Here is a 15,163-nt window from a genome sequence, read left to right on the forward strand (position 1 = left end):
TGAATGTGTGCATGTATGTATGTATGTATGTATGTATGTATGTATGTTTGTATGTATGTAAGCATTAAGTATTTATTTATGGATGCGTGTATGCGTGTATGTATATGTGTATATATGTATGTATGTATGTGTGTGTATTTGTGTATGTGTGTATGTTTGTGTGTGTTCATGTGTGCTTGCATGTGTGTATGTATTTGTGTGTGACTGTATGTGTCTATGTATGTATGTTTGTTTATGTATATATGTATGTATTTATGTATGTATGTAAGCATCTATGAATATGTTTATGTATGTATGTATGCATGCAAACAATTGGTATAAAATGCAGTTTGTCATCTTTTCATGGTCATCAGATATGACCCGTTTGGACGTTCAGAGTCTCTGTAGTGAACGTGGAAACACTGTCATCTTCTAAAACATTGATTCTCCAGTAAAACTCACGGAGTTGGATCAATGACAGTGGATAGACACACTTGTTTTATTTTTAGTTATTGTTATCTTTCCTGAAAAAGTCCCTTTTTCATCAGTTTTCTGTTCCTGATATAATAACCTTTGAATTTAGTCTGAGCTTTAATGAACATCTGCATGATCAGTGAATTAAATATTGGAAAATATCTGTTTTCACTGAAAAGAATGTAAAATACGGATAATATTATAATAAATGGTGATAAATAACTTAAGAAAGGTTGAATCAACAAAAAAATTATCTGGGAACTGACACAAAAGTAGCACTGGGTCTTTATGGATTAAATAGCAACAAGGTTTGTGTACTTTGTGTAAATAGCGCCATCTGCTGGTGTAAACTGAATAAACCAGAGAAGGCACTGTAGCTGTTCAAATGAAACTCTTTATTCAATATGTAGACACCAGAGGAATCCACCTTTACACTGCATTCACTTGAGCCTTTTCTTAACAAAATAAATCATATCAAGGACAGACAGAGTTTTGTTACACACACCTCGATGTATTGTTTTTTAGCAGAGGTTATCAAATCTGAAGGTAAAATGTTGGCTTTTATTTCTGCATTAGAGACCTCGAGATAATCAAACAGGAGAACGTCCTGAAGGCAGATTTGAACACCTCTGCTGGTGAACATTTTGTAAAGTCATCTCACCACTAGCATGCCCTTTCACAATGACCTAGAAGTCAACTCAACATGAACACCAGTCCACAATAAATCTGACAACACACAAGAATGATACATTCACCTTTGACCTGGAATCACATGTCTGTTTCTCAGTAACGACACCAAAATGGAAAAAAGCACACACAACAGAGGGACTTCAGTAACAAACATGCAAGAGGATCTCATTTTGGAAACAGTGATCTGTAGTGAGTTTGTTCAGCACGTGTGGTAATGTTCAGAGAAGGAAAGATGCAGATGAGCCGACAAATACAAGGCATCGAACATACTGGAAACCATTTTGTTATTTGTTGACACTCCTTAAAAAAATGAAAAGAAAATTGCTTCATGTTGTTGGTCACATAAGTGACTACATGAGTTACAGAACATCAAAATATCAACGAGTATCACGCTGTAATCAAAAACGATTACATTTGAATTATGATCAAACAAATCCAGATGACAGCATCTTAGAGATTTTACTGAACAAATGATTTATGATAATGCATTTTTTACACATATTTTAGCAGAAATTGATTTCTACAGATATTTTAATGGGTCTGTTCACCCAAATCACACTCGGAAACATGTAAAGCCATGCAGATAATTTAGCTTGATTTGGCAAGTTTGGTGCATTTCCACTGGCCTACAGCACTATCTGCAAAGGTAATATATATATATGTAAGTAAATATGACCCAAAAACGTGTGTGATTTGGGTGTTTGATCCCTTAAAAGAATAGTCCCACAGTTTAAGAAATACATGTATTTGCTGTCTTGTAAAGAGTCAGATGAAAATATAAATACTAGTGAAGACCTTTTGATCTTTACAAGTAGAGAAGAAACTTGTAGACCAACACTGTTTAAAATATACCCTATCTACTGGTGAAACTGAACTAAAAGAGAATAACATGATGGATTTAGCTATAACTTCAGAGGCTGTTTCCTTTTGCTTCTAATCTAAAGGGTTTCCTGTAGCTTATACTTCACGAACAGACATAAAAGATAAGCAAACTCTCCAAAAAAAGCAAATAGGTTTATTTCCCAAAATGTCAAACTATTGCTTTTAAGCATGGCTTTTAATTTCACTTCACTGTGTGGTTCAAATCCACCAAAAAATCTCATTGGTTTAGAAAAAACATGAAACAAAAGATAAAGCCACTGGCTTTAAGGGTTAGTCAGGACACACACGCGCTCATGCACATGTACACACTGCAGTATCAAGAAATGAGACCAAAAAAGCAGAGGGCAGAGCAGCAAAGCTTCCAGCAAGGTTTGGAAGGAGAGACGGGCTCGATGGAAAGAGAGGCACAACATTTAAGAAAGGCCTTTGAGTTTTGAAGGGAGCAGCAGCAGCAGCAGCAACAGCGAGGCCGGAGGAGATAGACAAGAGGCCAGGTGACAAGATGGGTCGAGATACACTCGAAGCAAACCAAAGAGAGACAAACAGACAGAAAAGACAGGGAGAGGAGCAGCATTTTTATAACAGCAGGTTTTCCTTCAATATAAATTCTTCTTGACAGATCAGATTGCAACAGATAGCGAAGCCCTTCATAGTGAGCTCGACGCCACAAGACGAACACAACACAGACGAGAGGGAGCATTCAGACAAAAGGTTTCCGATCTCAAAAGTCTCTTACTGTAAAAAGCAGAAAATGTAAACTTTTTTTCACTTTAGAAATGTAGCTGCTGAAGTTGCCGGTTTAGACTAGACTACTGTATCTTTATTGATTTCTTTTTTATGGCCTTATCATTCTTGCAAATAGCAGCAAAAGGCTTGAACATTATCAACCGTTGGTCGAATTGCAGCATTAGAAACAGAGGTCCAGTGTGAGATAGAAAAGCACCTTCAGTTTCTGGCCTTAACATGAAAACCCATACAAGCGGTGTGATGAATGAGGCTAAACTTAATTCATAATAAATAGATGTATAAAAGTCAAACACACACATGACATAAAGTAAAAAGGGACTGCATTAAGCAGGATTTGAAGGAGGGAGGTTGTAAAGTCCAAGCCTTTTGCAGCGCTGACACATGCTTTTTACATGTTGCATGTGTGGAACAGCCTGTGGCAGATTATGAGCTGCTGATATACAGAGGTTCCTTATCGCTGTTCATTGTGGTCTGCTTCTTCGTGGTAGGTTTCTGAGTGAGTGACTCCCTGCATAAATGCCCTTAGATTTAGAAAACAGACACAACGGGTAGATTCATAACTTACTTCTAACTCTGTATATCTGTAGCTCTTTTGAAGTAAAACTGCATTTCCTAATCCTGTTTTACCAGGTATTTACTGAGATATAGCAAAATAATTCCAGCTTGTCCTCTATATGATGCACTTACAGCACAAATAATGAACGAAAGAATGGTAATGCTCAAATAAATCACCAGCTTAATCAGTAAATACCTGGTAAACATATGTCCTGTGTTTAGGTTTACATGAGGACGTTGGCGCGAGTGTCTGGCAGTCGCAGCCCTATCAGGCCACCGCCAACCAACACAGACGATGCCAGCAGGATGGGGATAGCCTTGGTGATGCCAACCAGTGAGCCAAAGATCAGGTTGCCCAGCACTGCTGCCAGCTTACACATGGCGTTACAGAAGCCGAAGCCTGTGCCCCTGAAAACAACGAAGAGGGAGGAGAGAATCAGGTACAAGAACCTGCAGGAGAAAATAGTCACTACAAAGTTTAATGCAGGAGGAGGAGACTGGAAATGGGTTAAGTTGTGTAGAGAAACCAATGCATAGAATGGAAATTTAGCCGATATTGTCATTTTGCTTTCCTCTTTTTACCCCGCAGGGGTGGCAAGGGGTATTATTTTTGGTTTGGTTTGTTTGTTTCTTTGTTTGTTAACACTCTAGCAGCAAAATTTTGGGTGAATTCATACCAAATAGATTGCCAGTGACCCGGAATAGATCTGATTACATTTGGGGAAAAGTAGGTCAGAGTTCAAATTTTTTATGAATTTTTAAAATGTTTTTTTTTTTTTTTCCACATTTACTTACAATGGGCAAAATTTCACGTCTGTAGCAGCAAAAACTATTTGTTGAATTCATACCAAATTGGGATTATAGATTGCCAGTGACCCAGAATAGATGTCATTACATTTTGGGAAAAGAAGGTCAAAGTTCACATTTTTTAGGAATTTTCTAAATCTTTTTTCTTCTCCAATTTCCTTATAATGGGTGAAATTTCAAATGTCTATAAAATATCCATTTTGTTCCAATTTACTTCAAACTTGGCACATATACAGAGGCAACTGATATGCTGACATCAGCACATGCATAGACATGATGACATCAGATGGATCGATGCCAAAAAAGGCAACAATACGTGCAAGGGGCGGGGTTTGTTGTGCCTGGCACCACTTGTTTATTAATGCCTTCTTTTGGTCCAATAATGTTGGTTGGTACAAATTTTTCTCAAAAAACTATCTGCTTCAAAGATAAAATGTGCTAAATTTTACATGCTTTGATAATATTGATCTGAAAACAAATGACAATTGAGCTGGTTGGTCTGCGTTTTCAAGACAAATGATTAACTGTTATTACTTAGTACTCTACACATATCGTTAGCCTTATAGCATAATGGTCTAAGTCATATTTTTGGCCAAATTCTGATATCTGTGTAACTCTCCTAACACTACTGATTCTTTTTGCATTCTTGGCTACGTCCTGAAAAAAATATGACTTAGACAACTACGCTGTGAGGCTAACGATATGTTTATGTACATTTTACAAGGCCACTCAAACATATTACCAGGCAACATCCAAAAACCGTTCCAAGACAGAGAATGAAAATATAAATTAAGAGGAGAATAGGTTTTGAAAAACCAGTGTGTTCGCACCACTCGTAAAAACATGTGTATTTCACAAAGTGGGGTGAAATTGTGGAATAAGTTGAACAGCGAGACAAAATGTAGCACATCCCTACACCATTTTAAAAGACTATATAAACAGAAAATTTTGGAGAAATATGCAGATGAAGAAAAATCTCTAATATTAAAATATTAGAAATGATTTATAAAGTAAAAAATAATATTGTTCCACAATTACAACATGCTCAAAGGTTATTACGGCATTTTTGTCCAGTGACACTCACAAAGTTGATAGTTTATCACCATGCACTCAATTTGATTGTAAGCATGATTCTGATGCAGTAAAATTAATTTTCACATATCTGAAAAAATGTGTTGGTCTTCATTCTGTCTCTGCAAAACTGTCACTGCATGAAACACACTCGATATCTTTAGCATATTTAGAAACACCTTTTGAAGAGGTTTGAGACTTATACTTCTTATCTGCAGCTTTGTTCACTTTTTTCCAATCATGTAAATTTCAAAGGTTTTGATCCAGTCAAAAACATCTTCCTGATTTCAGTCCAAAGTACAGGTTTAGACACGTGAAAACCTCCCTGATTTCCATCTCCTGCATTAAATCACATTCATTATCTCCTCTTGTAAATGTCTCTTAGTGGTGAAGGGAGTCTAATAATACTATCTACCTTACAATCACAAGTGTTTTATATTATTCATAACAGTGATTTATGCGCTGAGAGTGGACATTATGATTAGCGACGTTCAATTCCACGGATTTCCTTTCTGATCCGATACCAAGTAAAATTCATACACTTAATGTCTGAAAAATCTAATAAAAATAGTGTATTTCAAATCATAACTTCCTCAAGAATACAAGACATGAGAATAATTATTGTTTAATTATTAAGAAGTATTATAAAAATGAAAACTTGCATAATAATTCACATTATATGAATGTGTTAACATGAAACATGAAAATACTGAACATGTAACACTTCACAAAAGCAGCCAATATCAATACTTTCCTTTATTCACAAGTTTTTCTTAAGGAATATTAGCATATTTAGTGTTTTCCCCTTTAGTCTGTTCGGTTTTTTGCTCAGAACCTCTCCTGTCTTTGAAAAGACTCTCTCTGCTGGTACAGAGGAGGCAGTCATTCCCACGTACCTTAGGGCTGGAAAGAACTACTGAGAAGTGTGACGCAGTACACACTTACCCAGGCGGAAGAAGAAGTAGTTCCCACCAACTGTGTATCATTTGGGCAAGATCCCAATAGTTTAGCTACTTTCTACTGTGTTCCTGATATACATGACCTCAAATGACCAAAGTACCAAAAATGTTGATATTTTGATTTGTGAATCGGTTCTAGAGTGTAAAGATCTGGTATAGAAGATATCGATATTTCAGTATCGATCTGCACATCACTAATTATGATGCGCTCACCTCCGGTCTGTTGGGTACAGCTCAGTGGTGACCACATCCAGTGAGTTCCAGGCCGAGATACTCAGGCCGTTGTAGAGACAGAGCATGAAGATCATCATGGACTCACTGGTGCCAAACCATAGGAAGAAGCAGCTGATCCCTGACAGCACCATGGACCCCCCTGCAGGACGCAAGACGACACATCTTTTACATCTCACACACAAAACAGCCTGATTTACATCACCATGAGCGTAAATGGGTGCTTCTATGAAACTGGACCCTAAAAACAGGACATAGGGGCTAAAAATTCAAACCAGTGGTACACTAATGTTATGAAGCAAGTTTGGAAGCACTTTGGGTCTGTTTTGAAAATAAATATTTACTGAGATGAAAGAGAAACTATTTTTCAGATAAAACACATTTTTATATTTTTGTATATTATTTTTTATACAAAAATCTGCATGTAACACGGTAAAAAGGACGTGAAATTTAGGTGCTACTATTTTTTTGGAATATCTTTTTATTCTCTCACAGGTACATTTTGGGAATTGAACTAATTATGCAAGGGACAGTGTTTCATAAAAATGACTGCTGTTGCAAAATCACTCACAATTTATTTGTGTTTAAATGTTCAGGTTCTGCATGTAACGCCAGTGGACACAATGGAATGAAACTGCTGATTGATAAAAAACACACGTCTGGATTAGAAAAACCACTGGGATTGACAAATTTAACACAGTGTCTTTATTTATAGCACTTTATAAGACCATTTCAAGCTTTGTGTTCCAGATAAAATGCACTGACACCTAGGTAGTTTTTCCTGTCCCAATTTTGGTCCTGTTTTCAGCCCCAATATTTTATTAAAAATTCATGAATTTTTGGATGGCTCAGAGCAAGAGTATATTTTTTTTGCATTTATCTGAGGTCATCATTAGGTCCATCCTGGGGGGAAATATGTCTAAATTTCTCTTTGATTTTTGGGTTTAAAAGCTGGCAAAGTGCCAGGTACCAAAATGAACCCAGTTTCATTGAAGCACCCAAATGCCACCATCTGAGGATAACGAGACATTTTGAAAAAAAAAAAAGGCTGCAGTTTAAAGCTGTAAGAAAAAGTCAGAGCAGCAGTTCAGAGTGTGTCATGTCATACCTAACATGCTAAGGCGTCCTATTTTGTCCATGAGGAGGGCAGAGACTATGTTTCCAGGAAGCACAGCTAGTGTCCCCAAGAAGTTGACGAAATAGACCCAGTAGGCGCTGTAATCGTCATCAAACGTCATCTGACATCCTGTCTTGTTGTGGTGGAAGGAGCTGTTGATCACTCTTGAATTTGTTAGCTTGGCATCATCGATGTCTGTAAGTGTTAGAGACAAAGGTACAGTTCTCAAAAATTCAAGATACAGCTTGTGTTCAGTAAAGCTCAAAAAGAAGTTCATGTATTTTTTTCCAGTTTTCAGTAACATGAGTGAAGTTTTTTAAATGTCTTCTGTGTTGTTTATGGTACATGTTGTTTTTATGTATGATGTTTCTGCTGCCTCATTAAGTCTAAATAAGTTTTCAATGGATAAAGACTTTTGGGAAAGAAAAAGGTCCAGATAAGACATTTTGGGAAAAATAAGCATCTGTTATATATGTTAGTTTTACATTGAATTAACCCTTTCATGCATACTGGTCACTCCAGTGGACAGTTATTCTCCAGCTGTTCTCTTGTATATTCATGAGTTTTGTTGGTTTAGTTCCATATCAGCTGACACAGTGGACACTTATGCATCATCCCATAATACACTGACATTCATACCATTACTGTTACTTTGCTGTTCTTGATAAAACTGATCTGCACTAATATGTTTGAGTGTAAACCACTTGTTTTTGTTAGACACAAAGGTTTTTTTTGCATGTTATCTCCATGAAATGAGTAATACCTAGCATAAGAACATGTTAAAATGTGAGAAAACATCAGATTAGCAGCATTAAAAATGTTTTTAATTCATTGTTTTCATATCACTTTCTTACGGAAGAGGATTAGGGCCACTGGAAAATAAAAAAGGTGTAATATATATTTTTTACTATTATTCTGAGAAAAAAGTCAGAATTCTGACTTAAAACTCCGAATTCGGACTTTTTTTTTTGCAGAATTCTGACTTTAATCTCAGAATTCTGACTTTAAACTCAGAATTTTGACGTTAATCTCAGAATTCTAACTTTTTTCTCCGAATTTTGACTTTTTTCTCAGAATTCTGACTTTAATCTCAGAATTCTGACTTTTTTTTCTCATAATAATAATAAGAAATACATATTGGACCTTAGTTTATTGTATTTTTTTCCAGTGGCCCTAATTCTCTTCCGTACTTTCTGATATTGGGTTTTAAACACACGTTTCTTTACTTCAAAAATGAAATGCATGGACATTTTTGTAACTCCATGAATAAAAAAAAATCAATTACATTGTTTTTTTTCATGCCTAAGGGGGAATAAAAACACTCAAGAAAAAAAAAATCTTGCCTAAGGTTCTCATAAGTTATGCATGAAAGGGTTAAAATTTTGTTCCATTCCTTCCAGATGAAGTGCATATTAGTGCAGTGGTGTGTTTAAGGCATTGTTACTTATACCATATTTTAAAGACCTGTGGATTACCACCAGTGTTATGCTAGTACTTCCAAAGTGTAATCCATTACAGATTACTTACTGGCATTTAAAAGTAATTCCTTTTTAGCTGTGTCTGCTGCCATACAGCTGTACAGGACTCATTTAGTAAAACACATCTCAAGTCTAATCTGTGTATTTTAATGAGAAAACATCACCTGATCCTCCTCCCTCTCTCCAATTCTCTGTCCTCACTTTATCTTCCTTTCTCTAGGGACACATTGCTGGGGGCAAAGAGACTTCATTTCCCATGACGCATCACCAGCAACCTGACGTGCCCTTACTGTTTCCACGTTCAGCGCTTTCCTGAGTGCTGGAGGGAACTGTTTTTCCTCCAGTGCTCCCAAAAGGTCTGATTCAGCTCCAGTTCTCTGCAAACATTTAAAATGCCTCTCTGCCATTTCTTTTCTTTCTGCTTGTATTTTTTTTTTTTTTGTCAGAATTGATTGGGTTGCACTTTTATGCTGTGGGACTTTTTTTTTTTAAAGGTGTGAAGTGACAGATGAGCTGTTTATGCATATGTCCTGGCTCCGCTGTGTTTATAGAAACAACGTGCTGTGATTACACAGAGTAAAAACATCACTGTGGGTGGCTTTGTGCTGTTGTATTTTCAACGCTCTGAAGCACAGCCTGTCTCAGTTTCTTAGTTAACTACAGTAACCTGAGTTCAGAAAGGCAATCTGCACAGGGGCAGAGAGGTTAAGCAGCAATTTAGTCGCATAAAGCAAAGCTATAAATGCTTAAACCTGTTCTCCTCTTTCTGAGGCAGGGGAACGCAAAATGAACTGTCAGAAAGAGACAGAGAGGCTGAGTGAGACTTATGTGTAAGGCATCAACTCTATAATGGGATTTTCTGACGCGGAAGGAAATACCTCTGAGCACGAACACTGTGGAAGGGAGTGAATTTTGAAGATGTGGACTGACCTGTGTTGTAGAAGAAGGAGTCTACAAATGTGCAGTTTTTGAAGAAGGATCCGACTGAGGAGACGTCTTCAAAATAGCAGTTCAGGAAAGAGGAGTCGATGAACGTGACCGCCTTAAACTTCATACCGATGAACCTGAAAAGAGGTGGGAGGTGCACAAATCACACACAGACATAACTCACATATTTATTACAACTACAAAATGATATCACAAAAAATGTTCCTGGTAACTTCTGTCTGTGAGTAACCTCATCACAAGGATTTATCTATTTAAGTCAGTCAGCGATAGTTGTTGCAATAACAATGTGAGCAGATATAAATCCAAAGAAAATCCAAGAAATCTCCCACTTTTGGTACAATATGCAAAATCAGACAAAGCAGATAAAAGGAAATAGTGTAAAAAATGTAAACCTACCACTAAAAATCTAAATAACAAGTGGTGCCAGGCACAACAAACCCCGCCCCTCGCATGTATTGTAGCTTATTTTGGCATCGATCCAGCTGATGACATCATGTCTGTGCGTGTGATGATGTCAGCATATCAGTTGCCTCTATATATGTGCCAAGTTTGAAGTAAATTGAAACAAAATTGATGTTTTTATAGACATGTGAAATTTTGCCCATTATAAGTAAATAAGAGAAGAAAAAAAGATTTTAAAAATTCATAAAAAATGTGAACTTTGGACATGCCCCAACATCACCACCTATTCAACTGATACTTCACAGACCTTGTCTAAGATTTTTAAGAGACAGATCCCTCCAGACCCAATAACAATAATGTTCGGTGTGGGACCAACAGGAGTAGACCTTAGTCCTAAAGAAAGTGTTTTGAAGTTTGTGACACTACTGGCCAGATGCCTAATTCTGTTAAACTGGAAGAACAAAAATTCTCCAACTCATCATGCTCTGATGAAAGACATTATGCAACACTTACATTTGGAGAAAATCACATTTTCACTAAAAGATAATGTAAAGCTATTTTATTCAATTTGGCAGCCCTTTATAGATTACTTTAATGTTAAGTAAGTAGACAGTCCTCCTGTTCCCTCTTTTTTTTTTTTTTTTGGTGTATGTGTACATGTGAGTGCGAGTGTAATGTTCTTGTTCTGGCACACATATATTGGACAGTTTTAAGACTTTTTTATATTGTCATTGTTCTAATTTCAATAAAAAGAGTTTTTTTTTTAAAAAAAAGTGAACTTTGACCTTCTTTTCCCAAAATGTAATCACATCTAATCTGAGTCACTGGCGATCTATAAACCAAATTTGGTACGAATTCAACTGACAGTTTTGCTGCTACAGACATGTAAAATTTCACCCATTATAAGTAAATGGGAGAAGAAAATAGGTTTTAAAAATTTATTAAAAATTTAAACTTTCATTTACTGTTCCCAAAATGTAATGACATCTATTCTGAGTCACTGGCAATCTCTAAACCAAATTTGGCATGAATTCAACCAATAGTTTTGCTGCTAGAATGTTAACAAAGAAACAAACAAACCAAACCAAAAACCATACCCCTTGCCTCCCCTTTGGGGGTGGGGTAATGATAATAGTAACAGATGCGACTAAAATTCATGTTGCCCATATAGTTGGAATGATTTTGTTTTCAGATACATTCCTCTTTTTATTCCTATTTATACACATCAGTAATCAACTTTGACCCAGTGCAATATTTACAAACTGAGTCCAAGATACACTTTATCAAGAATAATTCACAGTGTTACAATTATTTCATGAGAAGCGGTAAAAACATTTTATTCCAGCAGTTAACTTTCAGCTACACTATCATACTTTTTCCACTCAAACATGTGCAACATTGTTAAAATTTTCTTCTCTATTAATTCCTGTGGACGCAACAAATCACAATAATTCAATTTTTACTTTATTTACATAGAAGTCCTAATAAAAATGTTGCACACAGATAAAAGGTCTGAAAGCTGATGCACCAATAAATGAAAATAAACTGGTAAAATAATGTCTGTACAATGAAGGTGTTGATAATTAATTTTTTTCTATGCCTAAACAATGTGTGTCGTGTACGTAATATTATAGAAATGCTGAGTCACTTTTTTCCCAGAATGCCGAAATGATGGTTTCCCTGCACACACATTACAGTATCAAAGATGTCTTCATGTCTCCACTACACAACTGATGTTTTCTGTTAAATGATGCTGGATTCTAGTCGTTCAGCTGTGACATAAGAAAACACCAGCATTGTCATCTTTTACCATGTCAGGCTGTTATTGATCTTTGTAATCTGTTGCACGCTGCTGTAGACAGTATCACTGGCCTTGATCTAATCTGTTAAAAAAAAACATGCATTCTGGTCTCAAGTGAGAATGGAAAGGACAAAAATAGCATAAAAGGGCATCTTTTCTCTGGCCTTTGTGTAAGTGAGAATCATAAGGAACAGATGTGTGTGAGGGTAACAGAGAGGAAGAAGGGAAGAGAGGGAGCGATAAGTCATTTAATTTCCTGGTAGCAGTGGTGATAAAGGAGGTAGGATTAATATTACCTGCAGTGGCGTGTTGTTCACAGGAACAGTACTGCCATCCCACAACGGGACGGCTTTGACCACAGAGCTTTAGAAGATGGAAAGGCTCTCAGGTCTGGCTCAAGAAGCAAAAGCCTAACTAATAATTTCTCACTTGTTTTTTCTCGGTTACCTGTCATTTAGAAAGACTCCATTCCTGTGGATCTGGTTTTCCAGGGTGAAGTTAAAGGTAAAGTCTTCAATACGTTCGTTGTTGTAGATCTTCACTCTGGAGGCGTACTCATCAGCCTGGAGGTGTTTGATGACGTCAGGGAACCACACAGATAAACCGTAGTACCTGAACACACCAAAAGTAAAAAGTACGCTAAACTGGGTTTCTGCAGGTCATTAAAAAGCATTAAAAGTTATTAAATAGATTTAGTGAAAATTAAGGCCTTAAATGGCATTAAAAAGCATTAAAGTTGATATCCAGAGGCATTAAAAAATTAAATACACTTGATGGAAAAAAGCATTGCTATTCACAATTTGTTTTGATTATACAAACATTTAATCATTTTGATCAGAAGTGTAGTGTGATGATTGACAGGCGGAACCCTTTAATTGGCTATTGTTTATGGCTGATACACAAAGTCACAATACTGGAAGCTTGGAATGCAACATGCTGTGAGCGTGTTCATGTCATGGCGAAAGAGTGGAGGGAATATTAGCAAATGTGGGAAGAAATGTGAAAATGCAAGTTTCAGCAGAAATGATTGGAGGAGGAGCTATTCAGAACATGGTTAAAGCCTGTTGATGATAAACCGTGATAAAACTATATATAAAACTGTATTTGTAGTTGGACGTGGGCATTAAATTTATTTAAAGTGGCATTAAAAAGGGCATTAAAATGCAGTAAATTAGATTTGCTGATACCGGCAGAAACCCTGGTTAAAGCTCATTCTTGAAGCCATTGAAACTACCCTGGATTTGCACTGCACTTTAGTTATACTATCATAACTCGTTGAGATTATGTTCAAGAGTTTGCAATACTCAGTTCGGAGTGAATTTATCATCATCTTAATTAAATCTGTTACACTGTTTGCAAGCCAGTTAAATGTGTGTAAATGTCAGCACACTGCACATGTGAAAACAGGTTGGTTATGCACCAGTAAGTAACATTTCAAAAGAAAGGAAACAATTGCTGATTTGTGTTTTGGGAAAAAGAAGCAGTTCAGAAAAAGAATAACAAAGACAGCAAAGGCAACATATTTTTAACACGGAAACTGTAGGAGTGAAACAGAATAAATTACTTTATTGTAGTAGAATGTCGCCTACTTTAGTCTTGAGTAATTTTCAGTGATGGACCTTTGAGCATGTGCAAAATGTAATTAATTAAAGCCAGAAAAAGTGCCAAATAACACTTCCTCTCTTTAATAGGCTCTCTCTTTCTAATCTAACCTGTCAGCATTCATCAGTATGATATAAATGAAAGGGCATCTGCCTCAGCTCTAAGTGATTCAGTGAAACTCTGTTATTAAGCTCAGAAGTAGTGGTGACTCAGCTAAGTATCACTGAAGGTATTATAAGGCATCATTTAACACAAGGGGAGAACACAGACAGAACATCGAGGTGAGGATGTGCAGATGAAGGAGTATGACTGAAAAGTTTGCAAAGAGTCTCTTACCCAAAAGATAAAGTAAACCAAACCGCAGCCAGTTTTATGGTGTTGTCTTTCACTGGGTAGTTGAAGCATCTCATAAAAGTCAACCAGATCTATCATAAGGGGGGACAAATTTCTACTTAACTCACATACAAACAAATGCAGTTGTTCATTATAAAAATAAATGAGGTGAAGAAAAAAAAAACAGCATCGTACTCCTCTGAGTTCAGACTTGATCTTGAAGAGGACCTTGACTGCGGGGTTGGCTGACTCATTCTGCATCTCCACCAGCTCGTCCAGCTGTTTGGGGATTTTTATCCTGTTCACCTGCAGGGGGAGACGCTGATCTGTCACCTGCTGATGGCACAGACTGCAGCACAAAGTATGGATGCGAGTGCAGAAACAGCAGATACTCACAGTGAAGACTCGCTCAGGCTCTCCGCGGGCGCGCATGTTGGTGTCGTGGATGTGTTTGAGCACCATCCAGGCCTCGTCATGTTTACCCATCTAAGAAAACCAGACACTTTAGACACATGTACCTGCGTATGCACAACAGGACTCCATCAATCATCTAGTACTGACTACAGTTTCTCAGGCTATGTGCATTTTTTTGATGAAACTTGACTGATATGCTCAATCTGGTTGTACAGTTCATGTGAAAGTGAGCTGCACATTAATGGTCTGAAAATGGTTGTTGTTCAGGGCAAACTGAAGATGGATCAAGATTAGTGATATAAGGTGTTTATGAACAGACAATTTGTCAACTTCAATTTCTAATGTGCAAAATTTAAGTGGATTTATATGTGTTATTATTCGTGTATGATGACAAGAAAATTACATGCGTGTTTTTCTAACCTTAGAATGAGCTGTTAATATTTATAGATAAATTAGGTATCTGCAGTAACTCAAAACAGACTTATTTTCCTTTTTTGCCCCTTTTATAGCAGGTTGAATCCAGCATTAAGTTGAATTACTGTCACCTACTATGTTTGAGTGCGGACCGGAGTTAATATAACCTTAACTAAAAAGACCAGAATGGATTAACAAGAGACTTCCACAATTTTTTTAGACTTAGACTTAGACAAATTTTATTGATCCACAAAGGAAA

At 36.7% G+C, this 15,163-nt stretch overlaps 1 protein-coding gene across 1 annotated transcript in view; it reads right to left on the bottom strand.

Annotated features, from left to right (window-relative positions):
• Nucleotides 1-827: 827 nt before the first annotated feature.
• LOC115430548 (synaptic vesicle glycoprotein 2C-like) overlaps nucleotides 828-15,163 on the bottom strand; it is a 49,445-nt gene continuing 35,109 nt past the window's right edge. The window contains exons 6-13 of the mRNA XM_030150622.1: nucleotides 14,473-14,562; nucleotides 14,272-14,382; nucleotides 14,080-14,168; nucleotides 12,589-12,753; nucleotides 9,921-10,054; nucleotides 7,504-7,707; nucleotides 6,378-6,537; nucleotides 828-3,735 (exon numbers count right to left, since the gene is read on the bottom strand). Coding sequence (XP_030006482.1) covers nucleotides 3,552-3,735; nucleotides 6,378-6,537; nucleotides 7,504-7,707; nucleotides 9,921-10,054; nucleotides 12,589-12,753; nucleotides 14,080-14,168; nucleotides 14,272-14,382; nucleotides 14,473-14,562 — 1,137 coding nt within the window. The 3' untranslated portion in view covers nucleotides 828-3,551. The remainder of the gene's footprint in view (nucleotides 3,736-6,377; nucleotides 6,538-7,503; nucleotides 7,708-9,920; nucleotides 10,055-12,588; nucleotides 12,754-14,079; nucleotides 14,169-14,271; nucleotides 14,383-14,472; nucleotides 14,563-15,163) is intronic.

This window comes from Sphaeramia orbicularis, chromosome 12, assembly GCF_902148855.1.
Source record: "Sphaeramia orbicularis chromosome 12, fSphaOr1.1, whole genome shotgun sequence".
NCBI classification, from domain to species: domain Eukaryota; kingdom Metazoa; phylum Chordata; class Actinopteri; order Kurtiformes; family Apogonidae; genus Sphaeramia; species Sphaeramia orbicularis.